The sequence below is a fragment of the Cornus florida genome, unplaced genomic scaffold, assembly GCF_030987335.1.
Source record: "Cornus florida cultivar Cherokee Brave unplaced genomic scaffold, ASM3098733v1 CherokeeBrave_3.0.0_Hap2_Chr05, whole genome shotgun sequence".
Lineage (NCBI taxonomy): Eukaryota > Viridiplantae > Streptophyta > Magnoliopsida > Cornales > Cornaceae > Cornus > Cornus florida.
The window spans coordinates 54,053,159-54,067,753 of NW_026775575.1; the positions used below are offsets into that span (position 1 = coordinate 54,053,159).

General features: G+C 35.4%; 2 protein-coding genes across 2 annotated transcripts; both read right to left on the minus strand.

Annotated features, from left to right (window-relative positions):
* Nucleotides 1-271: 271 nt before the first annotated feature.
* Nucleotides 272-871, minus strand: LOC132309291 (uncharacterized). Its single transcript, XM_059807611.1, has one exon. The coding sequence runs from the start codon at nucleotides 869-871 to the stop codon at nucleotides 272-274; it is 600 nt and encodes a 199-aa protein (XP_059663594.1).
* A 10,014-nt stretch (nucleotides 872-10,885) lies between these two features.
* Nucleotides 10,886-14,392, minus strand: LOC132306485 (CBL-interacting protein kinase 28-like). The gene is made up of 3 exons (XM_059803875.1): nucleotides 14,251-14,392; nucleotides 13,525-13,575; nucleotides 10,886-12,966 (listed from the first exon to the last, which is right to left on the minus strand). Exon 3 carries the CDS (start codon nucleotides 12,620-12,622, stop codon nucleotides 11,087-11,089), a length of 1,536 nt encoding a protein of 511 aa, XP_059659858.1. The 5' UTR covers nucleotides 12,623-12,966; nucleotides 13,525-13,575; nucleotides 14,251-14,392; the 3' UTR covers nucleotides 10,886-11,086.
* Between the last annotated feature and the right edge of the window lie 203 nt (nucleotides 14,393-14,595).

Here is a 14,595-nt window from a genome sequence, read left to right on the forward strand (position 1 = left end):
GAAAAATTGGGCATATCAGATGCTAAAATTTTAAGCCTTTTGCATGTACAATGAAGAAGAAGCTGAGGATGAAGATGATGACAATGGAAAAATAACTTTGCATTCATGGGAGCATGAAACTAGTTATTTCATAAATAAAATTGTTCTTAGGATTAACAGGAGCTAACATCACCGATGTTCTTGACCAATTCATGATCATACAATCTTCAGCAAAGCATATTACACTTTAAACAAGAACCAGAGATTACAGGATTTCAAGAATAACAACAATTCATGTGAAACCTCTCAGAAAAACCTTGCTTATGCTTGCAGACCAGCCGCGGGGCCTAGCATTCGTACCACGACTGAAGCCAAAGCACAATGTTGAAACAGGTGATCCATGTCCATCTGCCTCATTAATCCTCGAATCAAACGATGATCTCGAGCTGGACAATATCAATTGTCCGCGTAAATTTGGAGTAAATGGAGAAAATGGTACTGAATGTGATGATGACCATGGGGAGGATGACGACGAAGATGAGGATGAAGCAGGTGATGGTGGGAAAGGGGATTTCCTCATGGTGAGCTTTGGGAGAAGAGTGTGCAGAAGATTGGGCTTTGAGGGCTTCTTTATGGGCTTGTTAGCAGGACTGAAAAGGAAGGAAGGTGGAGGAGTGAGAGGAGGAAGTTGGGCTTCTCGGAACTTAACTCTAGGCGTCCCTGGTTGAGATTCCCACATGAATGGGACAGCAACAGATGCTCCTCCATAGTAGACTTCTGAAGAGGTGGTGTTGTTTATTGAGATCTCCCTGGACAGACGCCTAGAAGACAACTTGTCATCCTGCTTGATATGGATAGACTTGCCGGGAAGGCCTGAGTTGCTTGAAGGCATTTTCACGTCAAGTGCTTCTTGGGTCTAAGAGGGAGAAGACAACAATGATGGTTGAAGGTTTAGCTAGTAGACTGGAACGCATTTGTAGGGTTCATGGTGTTCTGAAAGATTAGGTCAAGTTTATTGCGCACAATTTCTAACATGGGCATGACAAGTTACTTATATATAATTAGGACCAATAAAATGATTTCTTTTCCTTCTTTACGGACATGGGCATGACAAGTTACTTATATATAATTAGGACCAATAAAAATGATTTCTTTTCCTTCTTTACAGACAAAGGTTAGGTAGAGATAGGTGAAAATATGTTCAAGCCCTTACAAAGAGATCTAAATTCCCTTCTATGGCTCCAAGGAAATGATACCATGTGAGCATCTCCAACAAAATAAAAAAATAAACCAAAAAAAAAAAAAAAAAAAAAGTTGAAACGGACCCACAGTTTGACAAGCTCCATTTGGTTAATGAATATTACCAAAAGTCAAGACTGTTGATAAGTAGAGAAAATAATTGAACACACAAATTTTAGCGAATGAACTGAACTGCTTGACAATGTCCATACACCCACACATGTATGCATCTATAAGAGAGAGGAAGCACATGTGATACCTGCACTCTTGCAGGGATCATTAAATTCTCAAATAGAGGGTGCATGTGGCGTTCTTTTGGATGAGAATATTATAGTTTTGCGCACTCTATGCTTTGACATTAGAATGAGAATTTAAGAGGTTTCTAATCAAATGATAAATGAACACAAGATACCCATAAGCCATGACTCACCAGTTAGTCAGTTGCCATCCACGTACTGTGCCTGCACAACTACCTCTGAAAATGATTGTCACTATGGCAGGTTCCAATATGTAGTTGAGATATCGTGCACCCATTGCTCTTGACATGCCATAATTCCGATATTATCAATGAAATACCATAAGACTGTATGGTCCAACTTGAAAATTTTAGAAGACTGCCAAACAGATAACAAATTAAACATTGAAAAAGAATAAACTCTAAAACTAAAAAATTGTTAACAAAGAGGTTTGAATATGATAGGCGGATAGATGTAATCCAGATTCAACCAATTTAAAAAAAAAAAAAAAAAAAAAAAAATCTCAATCTGAGCCCACTAATATGGACCATGTCAGGGTGCATCACATGTTCAGAATTTGCCTACTCTATTATGAATTAGCATGCGGACTGCCAAGTTCTGGAACAAATTACCGCAAGAATCTGAAAATACAATGAAAAGATATGCTAACATCATTATCAAAATAATAAATTAGTTAAAGTCAAACGGTTTTATTATCATCATTCAAATGACACATCAAATTAAATAAAACAATTCAAAAGCCTATTTAACTATGCATTACAAATACCTAGCGGGAATTTAAGTTTAAAATGAAGCTGTAGCCTGCAGCCTTAAATGATTTTTTTTAGATCAAAGTAAAAGATGGCATCCACATCAAAGGCCAGTCGCATGCATCACCTTTGGGTCACATGTCCTATCTAAAATAGCCCTTTCTTTCCAAAGATTTTGGGAATTTTTAACTACAATCATGCCATCTGTATGTCTGATTTGATTTTCATAGGACAACTTGCTTCAACTCTTTTGCTACGGAATAGCCAAAACACAAGGCCTTGAAAACGTCATGTAGAGCGATACTTATTTTAAATGCACATGTTATTGGTTCATCAATCATCATCATCCTCATCCTCATCACCATTTACTTTGTCAAATATTTACTAATCACATCAACGTAAATCCAATATCATCTAGAAAACCAAGGAACTGTTACAAGGTCCCTGTCATTTTTAGTTTGTCTATCCTATACATAGTTTAAAACCTTGTTAATAGGGAGTTCCTTCAATTTTGTGGACAGAGAAGAATACAATAACTTAACCCAGTAAGACGGAGATTAAAAACTTGTTTACCTTCCGGGAAAGAAAAGTTTAGTGTTAGCCAAGATATGATAGCCTAAAATCATGAGATGTGACTTACCGTATTAGCCCATATATGATAACCTAGAATCATGGAATTCGACTCTATCTACGCGTATGTCTAGGCATAGAATCTGCAGTGATTTTATTTAGATTCCTTTCTTGTAAATACCAGAGCTGTGAATGAGTGAAATAAGAATTCACACCATTTCATACTTCTCTTGTATTCCTTCTATCTTGTATTTTTTCTTTTAGCCACTTGTTTGAGATCAATCAGTAATGATGCTAAGGATGATAAAACCAGTGTCCACAAAGTAGGAGTCTGGAAACTCAGCGTTGGTGCAATTCTTCTTTTCTTTGACAACTCTCTTTGACAATAGCAACCTATATGTGCTGCTGCCCACCTCTAAGGTTAGTAATAAATGACTCTTCCAGCATTTTAAAATCGTCATCTTGAATTATTACTAGTCCAACATCATCATCATCCTTACCTTTATCCCATATGAATGGAGTCGGTCTCATGAGTTCTCTTTTTCTAATCTTTCCCGTTATACACCATGTCTCCTCAAATATTAAAATTTTAAATTACTTGATTCCACGTAACCTTTGGCCGACCTCTTTGTCCCTTTCCTTCTGGGCAAACAACTCTACCTCTTCTAACCGGTGCATCTTTGAATCTACGACATATGACCATACAACCTAAGTGGCTTAAGTCTACTTTCTCTAATTTTATCATTAATAAGCGCTGCTACTAAATTTCCCCGCACTCGTTCATTACTAACCTTCTCTCTCCTACATTTTGTTTCTAGTACATGGTCAACCAAAAATGTGATAAAATTATTCAAAGATTCATATTAGACACACACACACACACACACAACAAAGAGGTGGTTTCTTCAATAATTTATTCCACTTGCCTCATCTCAGCTATTGAAACGGTTTAATATTTTGCATATTAAAAAAACACATGGAAAACTTACAGAAATACAGGGCCATTACTTCAATTTCCTTCAGCAATAATGAGAAAAATCATGTGAACAGAGCCTCAAAGAGCTTGAAAAGTCCCAGCATGTTAAACATTGATATAGAACTTGTTAATTTAGTGACACCTAAAAAAATAAAAGTAAATGCTAGTCCCAAAAAATGAAGCTATAGAAAAGGATACACTATAATTATAAAATATTTGGGTAGCATGTTTTACAAACACATAAACAGCATACTTCAAGCATAAAGCATTTCAATGAATAAAAATGCAGTTGTTTCTCCAATGATATAAAAGAAATTTCTGATAGCATATTGTTAAAAAATTGAGGTTTCTAGTTTGACGTACACATGGCAGTACACTATTGGATAACAAATTACCAGAGACTAATTACAATCAATCTTAGCTGATACCTGTAGCAGTTAAACTCAGGAAATGCAGGAAAGCCTGCTAAAGTGCAGCTTCCATAAAATTCTCCTTTTATCCACACAAACTTAGCAGCCAACTGTGTGTTTGCCCAAACTTTCTCCAAATCAAAGTAGATACAGATTTGTTTTTTTCGGAAGATTAGGCAAGTATTGTATAAATGTATAAACCAAAGGTTGTAGCCTAATGGTACTTCATCACCTTCCAAAGTGAAACGTCAAGAGCAGTGACGGACCGAGAAAATTATGTGAGGGGGGAACACTTATATAGTGAGGGTTTTCTGTAATTTCAGTGAAGGCAATTTCAAAATTTTATGGGTATATAATACACAAATAAAAATTTAGGGATATATAATACAAAAACAAAATATTTCAGTGGGGGCAGATTCCCCCACTGAGCCCTCGATGCGTTTGTGTCTGGTCGAGGGTTCAAGTTCCCATAGGGGCACGTGGGTGGGTGTGTTATTTGTCAGAATTTTATTTTTTTTAAATGAAATATACAATGTACAGTATTGAGCTGGAGTGTAAGAAAATCAGGTCCATAGCTTTACAAAAAATGAATAGGACAGATACAATTCAGACGCCCAAGCCAAATGGCAATGAAATGCCCACAGCCATAAAATTAAAGGCGTTAACCAACTAACTCTGTTTCCAATCCAGTAGCCATAACAGGGATCAAGGCACTGGTTTGTTCCTTAATATTTAGCATACATATCATTTTTTCTGGTAATCTTAATAAAATGAAAGGTGTTTCTACGAATTAAATTTTGTTGAGCTGAATAACTCCATATTTGATGCATTAACTCCCAAGCATTTGCACTTAAACTCATATTAATTCCCAATAGTTTTAGATGAATTAATGTTATGTAAGGAGAGATTCGACGGTGCATGTTGTTTGCTAATGATTTAGAATTTTTATATACTTCTAAGAATATTTAGCAATAAAAATTAAAACCTAGAGAAATGCATCAGAGACAAGGTTCAAAAATTAATAGAACTAAAACAGAATACATAGAATGTAGATTCAATAAAGACAGAGAATGTGAATATAAAAATAAATAAGAACAATGCATTGTTGAAAGGAGAATGTGGAGATGGACAATCAAAAGAAGATATAGTACGCTTAGATGGTGCAGATATTCATGATGTAGGACAGTAGATGCACCAATATAAAAAGGGAGACCAGTTAAATTATAAGAAAAGAGACAAAAAGACAGATCAAAACTAAAATGTAATGAAGTTAACAGAACATATATTGGTTGAGGAAATCAAGAAAAGTCCAGGAACATCGACATCAAATTCAATGTTAAATTGTTCAACTACCAATAGAGGTAAAGAAATACCAGTATATCAGCAAGAAGTTGTCTCTGACTTAGTTTTTGCATTCCATTCAATGGCTCACAGAGAGCAAGACAGTAATGGATTTCTAAGTCCTAAATAAGTGGGTCAATACCATTTCAAATCTGTGAGTCAGTTCGACTGTATGAGAGAATTTGATTCAATTAGAATATATATGGCATGTCTCTCTTTCTTTTTTCAGCAAAAGGCATAAAAGATAAGAACATACATCAATCACTAGTAACCCTTTGGTGAAACTGATTCCGGTCCCTCAGAACACTCTCTCTTGAGTAATTTCAATATACTAGCAGAATGGCAATCACTACATGCATGGGGGTTCCCCACCACCTGAAATGTCATTATAGGTGGCATGTTATTAAGTGCAAAAGCAACAGCAATCCTCTCGTTAGCATCTATGCAGCTCATGCCCAATGTCCCTCCGATTTCTTTGTAATCTGATCTGAGAAGCATTAAATTGTGGGAATTGAGGATGTCAAGTGTCTCCTGCCACGAACTCTACTATATTATCTACCTCAATTGAACTGCATCCAGATGTTTTCTGCACTCCCCTCTTAATCATCAACAGCGGCACATATCCACGACATCCCAGTCATTTTGATGATACATAGATTGGACAAAAAAGAACACATAATTTTCCCCATGACCCGGGTTAACTCCAACAGATTCTGGGTCATGTGCTTACTGAGTTCGGTGTCCTTGGCATGCTCACAGATGACTTCCCCTTTCAAATTTGGTGTCACAGGCATGGTCTTTTTGAGTTCTAATACTCAACCCAGAAGGTCAACCATGCAGCCATAATGTTCAATTCCGGGTTCAACCCCCATACATGGAATGCATTTGGGAGAAATATCATTCACCAACAGAAACGAAGCCTGAATGGTGACGCTCACGCAACAGCCCAACAAAGGTGACCTTATATAGATTTATCCCCTCGACTGAATCAAAGACATCATTGGCTTCCTAGCTGTAATGCCCATAACCATGCAATCCTGATTATACAATGACAGAGTTCCAGCAAAAGATGTTCTTCAGAGGAAGGAAATGAAAGACATCATGTGCAGGTTCCATACTCCCCACACTTGCAATACATGTCTATAAGAGCGGTAACTAAAACAGCACCAATTTACATGTTTTCTCTTCTAATGTTAATAATGTGAGCATGAATCAGTTCAACAATGTCTGAAATGCCGAGATGAGCATAATTGCAGATAGCAAGTTAAGTTAGCTAACAAGTAACCATAGGTGGACTTAAAATGATGCATGTGTTTGATAGTCATTGCGTGCATCTGGAGTTTGCAAAACATTCGATAGATCAAAGTTGCCTGCTGCCGGTGAATTGATTCATCATTACCAAAACAATATACATATATATATATATATATATATCCAATCCCACCTCAACAAACAACCACTGACCCAACTTACAGAATCCATAACTGACTCAGAAGCAGTGTTAACTCAATTTGGAATAGCAACTTATAATGAAATTCTGAACATGAGTTCCACTGAGGCATACCTTCAAACAGATTCTGTTCGTCCTTTTGTTTGACCAACACAGATATCATTGCATTCTTCGCCATGGCACTGACATTTGCTGAACACTCTCCATTCTCAAATCTCCTACCCTTGCATAAAAAAACACAAATAGCCCAGTTCGGATTGTTCGCAATTGAAACAAGGAAAAACAAACAACCCAGTTCGGATTGTTCGCATTTGAAACAGAGGATTAGAGGCAACGTTCTTTCACTGAAAAATAAAAATCAAATCATTATAATTTATAACCTTTCCAAAAAAAAATAATCATTATAAATAAGTCTAGAAAATCTAAAAATTTTCGGCTTCTAAACCCAAAGGACTTCTTAGCCCAACAGTTCAACCAATGAGTTGGGCCTCTGTATCATAACTCAAGCCCATTACCATCCAATTCCAAGAAATGAATCGGGAATGAATTTTTTTTGTATTTGGTATTTCAACTATTTATAGTTACATTAAAGTAAATAAATAAGGGTCTTCACATTTTTCTAAAGACTGTTTTTTTATTTTTATTTTCTTTTCGAAAATAAAAATATTTTATTTAGGATATTTTTGCTACCTTAATTTTCTTTTCTTTCTTTTTTGATACCTTATTAGAATTATGAAAAAGTAATTGGAAGAGAGTATAATGAAATTTGCCAAAAAAAAAAAAAAGATGAAGAAGAAGTATTAAAAATGAAAATATGGGATATTTAGTGGTACTTTATCTTCTTTTTAAGTAGAAAGTTGATGATTCAAATTCCCACTGGGACAAGTGGGTGTGTTTCTTGTTTCAAAAAAACAAGTGTGATAATAGAGAGAAATAGAGAGATTAAAAGGTGATTAGAAATTCAAGATAGTTTTAAAATTTTGAATATACAAAATGAAAATTTTTAGAGGGCAAATTTAAAAAAATAATAATAAAAATAAAAATTTGAGGGGCACTTGAACCCTAGACCGTGCAACTCTATTGTATTTTTATTTATTTATTTATTTTTGCAATTTAGGCTTATAAATACTGGAGATATGAAAATATATGACGTAAGTTAAAATGACATACTTACCATTTTTTTTTTTTTTTTTTTTTTTTTTCACATAGGAGGTATTCTCACTCTTTACGGGTGAGACTAATATACCACATGCACGACAAAACCGAGTAAATCTAGGGCCTTTTCTGTATGCAAGCATGTAATTTCACATTCCAAATTTACAACTTGCACTCTACTCGATTTTTTAATGAAATAATAGTAATCCTAATAGATTATAAATACCTTTTAAGATATATGTAGTGTATGAGAATACTATTTCGATTGATCTTGAATGCAAGAGCAAGTTTGAGGAACAGTTTGTCACTTAATTTATATTTTTTAAAAATAAGATAAAAGTAAAAATGGGAGAGATTAATTTTCCTGATTCACTTTCTTATCTTAATGATATTTTCTTTATTTATTCAAGAAAATGATATAAGAGAGATTATAAAATAAATAATTTGACCAAAGAGATGCACATTTACACCACCCCGGCCACCACCACCGCTAACAACAACAACAATAATATTTTATTATGTTTTGTGTTTTTCCTTGACAAAAAAATCGAACTCAGTTATTTTTTACTCAAATCTTCACATTTCACTTTGAGTGATAAAAAAGATACCAATCCGACCATATTTTTATTGACTACTCCCAAAATGTTGAAATTGAGCTTCAAAACCGAAATATGTTACAAAAAAATAAAAATAAAAAATAATATTAAAACCATGATTATTTTAATATATTATTATTATTATTATTAATAAATTAGCATATCATAAGAGAGGTATCGAAGGACACAAGAAAGAGGGGCAGCAGGGAAGAAAGCAAGAAAACAAGCCTAAAAAGTAGAAAGGGGGCAGGAACTGCACCAATTCCAATTAGGAGGTTCAATTCCATCCAGCCAAATATAACCTAAGAATAATTTAGTAGTAATTTAAATATTAACATAATATGCGTCCATTTGATCAAAATACCTAAATAAATCCAAGACTTTTGGAAAAAAATAATTTTGTTACACTTATCAATCTACGGCCTAGGGGCAACCGTTTTAAATCCTTATTTTTTCAATAGGGGTTAAAAGTTCAAGCCTCCATATCAATTAATAAAAAATAAAAAATAATTTTGTTACTAAAGTCAAGACAAAATCAGAGAAAAACAGCAAATCAAGATTCAACAGGAAAGGTACAAGACCACATTTGTATTGTGCAGAAGTCTAGACATTTGGAGATGTCGACAACCTCATAACACGAGGGCCAATGCTTGTTGGCTCACACACACACACACACACAAAAAACTGGTGGTTGTCTGCTCAAAAGCCAAGAATCACAGATATCATCCACTGGAGGGAAAAATCAAAAGATTTGTCGAAAATGAGAGGTAACTATAAGTCCATGTGGTCGTGAAAAATTATCAACCACCAAAGTGTACCTCAACTATAATGAAAAAAATATCCACCTTGAGAAAAATAAAAATAAAATAAAATAAAATAATTACCAAAAATGAGAGGTAGCTATGAGTCCTCCATGTGTCCCTGAAACAATTATCATCAACCAAAGTAGACCTCAACTATCATCTCCATCAACCAAAAAAACGGAGGCAAAAAGTAAGACTCAAACCATATGATACGTATGAACAGCGGGCAGCATCTACACAACTTTGTCTTGGCAGCTCAAATCTTGAAACAGAAAACATAAGCATTGATAACAAAATTTGTTCTTGGTACACAAACATAGCCAGCCAAGAAACAATCAAGATACATGATAGAAAATAAACACGTCACACATGAAAAAAAAAAAAAAAAAAAAAAGAGGAAAAAAATTTAGTTTGATTCGGCAAAACCTATGATGACAGTGAAGAAGATCCGACAAAAGAATCCACTATACAAAAATCTAGAGATTATAAATATCAGCCCCCAAACCCTAACCTCGCTCATACTCTCTTTTGTACAATTTTCAGTGTCTCTAAAATTTCACTCTAAATCCCAAGTGTCCTCATATATTGGGTTACAAAGAGAGTACTGTACAGGGCACACGACTCACAAGCGAAAAAAAGAGGTCAAAAATTTTGATGGGTAAATGAAACCAGTGATTTGACTGACATCAGTTGTATTTCCCACAAACCATTTTTGACCTGTGTTTTTAACAATACTGTGAAGATAAAAGAGGATGAATGTCTTTCCTTAAAAGACAGGGATTATGTCTATAGAATGTTGCTTTAACTACAGACAGAAACATTATCATGCTGGGTGTGTCAATTATATTCCCAAGTTGGGGCAATTCAGTAGCTTAAAAGATTGCAAGAAACCAAGATAACTGAATATTCTTGTACAATAAAAGCCAGAATAATGCTAAGTGGGTTTAGAATTCAAAGCTCTTAAAGTATGTGCAACAGCCATCTATAAGATTCTGTCGGCATGACAGAACCTTGGGATGGTTTCTTTGAGATGATTCTACATGAATACATAAGAGTAATGATAGGCCCTCCCAAAATGGAACTTATACATTCCGAAACACCCAAATCCGGAGGAATGTATACATTCTGAAACACCCAAATCCGCTTGATGCATTGATGCGGGATATCCACAGAATGCATTGAAGTGAAATCCATGTAACTTCAAAACATCTAGGAATTGTTTCATCCTCTGGTTTTTGGAGGAATAATCTTCCAATACATAAAATTATCACTTTTAACATCACTAGAAGCAAAACGTGGTAAAATTACTGCATAGGTGCAACATTGTTGCGAGCAAACCAATTACAAGAACGCAAGATGGTAAAAAGGCAAGGGCGACATAATTTTGTATGGGGAAAAAATGAAGTAATCGAGTCCACGTGCCAAATAAAAACAAGTTTGTCAAATGAGGATATATTACAGATTATCAGAACAAACACAACATTTCATATATATGGAAAAAGAAAATGAAAAATGTACACAAACATGAGATAGTACGAGAAAATTGGCAACTTGCGAACGTTCAAGGAAGCTGCTCCTGCTCATGTTGCTGTTGTTGTTGTTGTTGATCACCTTGCCATACCCAAACAATATCTTGGAGCGCAGGTCTAATTCCCTCTGTCATTAGCTTCTGATATTCCAAAGTATCTCCATTAGATTTCTTCACCTCAACCAAATAAAAAGACGGAGTGACCTCAAAGATTTCTGCATCGATGGACAAGATCCCCTTTCTACCTTCCTTCGTTCCTTCCATCTTTAACAGCCCTTCATCTTTTTTCCCCACCTTCAGCATCAAACGCTTTGCAATTTCTTCTAGTTTAGAGATGATGACACGTGCAGGTTGCCGGGAAGAAAATCTTGCTTCTTTCTTTAGATAATGTTCCTTAAACAAACCATTTAGATCAAACCCAGCAGAAAGGGAGATGATATCAAAAGCATTCAAGTTGGTAGGCTTTGCTAGCTCTTGCTTTCCTTCAGCAGCCGTACTACCATTCTCGCAGGGACCAGAACTAGGATCTGTATTTTGAGGAGCCATCTCCTTGCTTTTTGTGTCATTTTTTGCTAGTTTCCTTTTAAACCAAGAATCAGAATGGGAGATGATATCAAAAGCATTTATGTTGGTGGGCTTTGCTAGCTCTTGCTTTTCCTCAGCAGCCGTACTGTTGTTCTCGCAGGGACCAGAACTAGGATCTGTATTTTGAGGAGCCATCTCCTTGCTTTTTGTGTCATTTTTCGATAGTTTGGTGATCAATCCCCCTTTAAACCAAAAACTTTCCTTAATTTTGGAGATGGAAATTCTAGTATGGGGATTTGGATCCAACACACGTGACAGCAGCCTGCATACTTCTGCTGGGAACCATCTCGGGCATTTATACTCTGCTCGGTCAATTTTCCTATACATCTCCATTAAATTAGAATCATGAAATGGGAGATAACCAGCCAACAGAACAAACAAGACCACTCCACATGACCAAATATCAGCTTTGGCCCCATCATAGCCTTTCCTTTTAATCACCTCAGGGGCAACATAGGCAGGGGTGCCACAAGTGGTATGGAGCAGTCCATCTTGGCGCTTTGATTCAGCGAGGGCACTTAAACCAAAATCAGAAACCTTCAGATTATCGTTTTCATCCAACAGTAAGTTTTCTGGCTTCAAATCACGGTGATAGACACCCCTACTGTGGCAGAAATCAACAGCATTGATTAACTGTTGAAAATATTTTCGAGCAGCATCCTCCTTTAGCTTTCCTTTAGCCACCTTGTTAAAAAGCTCACCGCCTTTAGCATATTCCACGACAAAATAAATCTTGGTCTTGGTGGCCATGACTTCATAAAGCTGCACAATATTAGGATGTCTGACCAATCTCATAACAGAAATTTCTCGCTTGATCTGATCAACAAGCCCACCCTTCAAAACCTTCTCCTTGTCTATTACTTTAATAGCTACACTGTGCCCAGTTACAAGACTCCTCGCATAGTAAACCTTAGCAAATGTGCCTTGACCAAGCAATCTCCCTAATTCATATCTTTGCATCAACACACTTCCTTTATTATCCATTCAAGAACTAGAAAATCTAATATAGGATAATATGCTATTTCTCTCCTGCTTATTATATGATATATGGAATCTACTGTACAGGAATAATTAACAGCACAAGCAGTTCAACCGTCTTCACAGAGGTCGTGCGTTAACACAATCGGAGCTTCAGAAATTGTAGGCCAATTGTGCTGTGGGGCAAAGGGAGCCAATGAGCCATGATCTACACACCCAGCATCAGCAAGGATGTAGAAGGACAGCTCTAGGGCAAATACCTTGTGGACTTCAGAGAAAGGATTCTGAGCACTAAAGCACATCTTTCAGCATTCCCTGAATTTTCTCTTTCAAATATCTACTATATAATGCTGAAAAATATAAAGAACAATCAATTGAAGAATCCTCAGCATAGTAGTTGAAGATTTAAGGAGAGAAATGGTAAGAATTCAAAGCATAAGCCAACAAAAGATATAGGCCAGAAGAGTGAGAGATAACAACGAGAAACATGTTTATGCTTCAAAAAAATAGAACCAGACAATGAACTGAAGAGATATTCAATAAGTTTCTGATTCAAATAACTGAATAGCTGCCAATTTACAACTTTGTGCATTTATAAGGTTCTAACTATTGTTGAACCCTAAACTATATAAAAAGGCAATTGCCCAATGTGGTCTCTATTAATTGAGGGTCCTGGAAAGGACAGACAACGAAATTACCTAACCTTTATCATCACGCTCGGCAGACTAAAGTTTTACAAATGAACCAAGCTTTGTTTGGATTTTAGGCTATAAAAAACACAGGAATAATGCTTCAACAAGTGGATGCAAACAAAATAGTCCGAAAAGATGCAACAACTGTTTTGGTTACTTTAGCTTTTATGTCAACAACAAATAAACAGGAAATTTCAAGAAATAAGAATCACATACCTGCTTACTGAAACTATTTCTTATAACCAGCATACAAAGTTCGGTAAGTACCTACACCCAGAAAAAAGAAAACAAAAAACAAAAAAGGGTTTTTTAAGGGTATTTCCAGCTTACAAACTGTTCTGCATATATATATATATAACCTTGCCCATTTCGGCATTCTTTTTAAGAAATTCATAAATCTAACCCGTTTCCTGCCCCCGACAAGCAATAGAAAAAAAATTGTGAAAAAAAAAATGGATCAATTCTACTTATCGTTCATATATAGATAGGACTCTATTTGTTTATATTTCTTTCTTCATTTTCTGGTGTAAGATGTAAACACCAACTGATCCATTGTGTAAGAAGCAAATTGATTCTTTTTCTGCCAAACAAAATTGAAGTGCCAAATTCATAAATTGAAACAAAAACCAAAACATTTAAAAAGAAATAAAAAATCTTTGATAATTTCACAATTTGGATGAAAATTAATTTCGGAAAAGTAATTCACAGATCAAGTACATGAACAAATAGAACCTCCCCAATATCATATCGCTACAATATACGAGTCCGCATAAATACATATACAAAAGAAGCAAATTTTCCATAACATGAACAACCTCAAAAATAGACAGGACTTGAAATCAGAGTCAATGAGTCATACAATTTAATTTTATGTAAATTAAAATTAGAGAAGATAATAATGAAGAGCAGCAAGATATGCATAAGGAGTTGGGTTCGAATTACCTTCGTTCCAGCTTAAAATGAAATTGCAGACGAGAGAAAGACGCTGAATATTGGAGAACACACAATCACACACACACACACATATATATATATCTATGTATATTTATAAAACCTTAGAAATAGCCTGCCAGAAAAAGAAATACTTAGGTATATTAGATTTATATAACTATACGTACGCTGTATTTATTAAAATTTAAAACAACGGGAGGAGCAATTATCGGAAGTGATCGAGCTCACCATAAGGCCCTTGTGCCCCTCTATTCCACCTCTGCACGTGTACCACCCCTTCCACCCCTAATGGTAATTGGTTTGAGAGCTGGTTATGTACTTATCCCAGGAGTGAGT

What these genes read in the sequence shown, in the direction of transcription:
- LOC132309291 (XM_059807611.1), bottom strand. Translation starts at nt 871, where the DNA reads ATGCCTTCAAGCAACTCAGGCCTTCCCGGCAAGTCTATCCATATCAAG.
- LOC132306485 (XM_059803875.1), bottom strand. Translation starts at nt 12,622, where the DNA reads ATGGATAATAAAGGAAGTGTGTTGATGCAAAGATATGAATTAGGGAGA.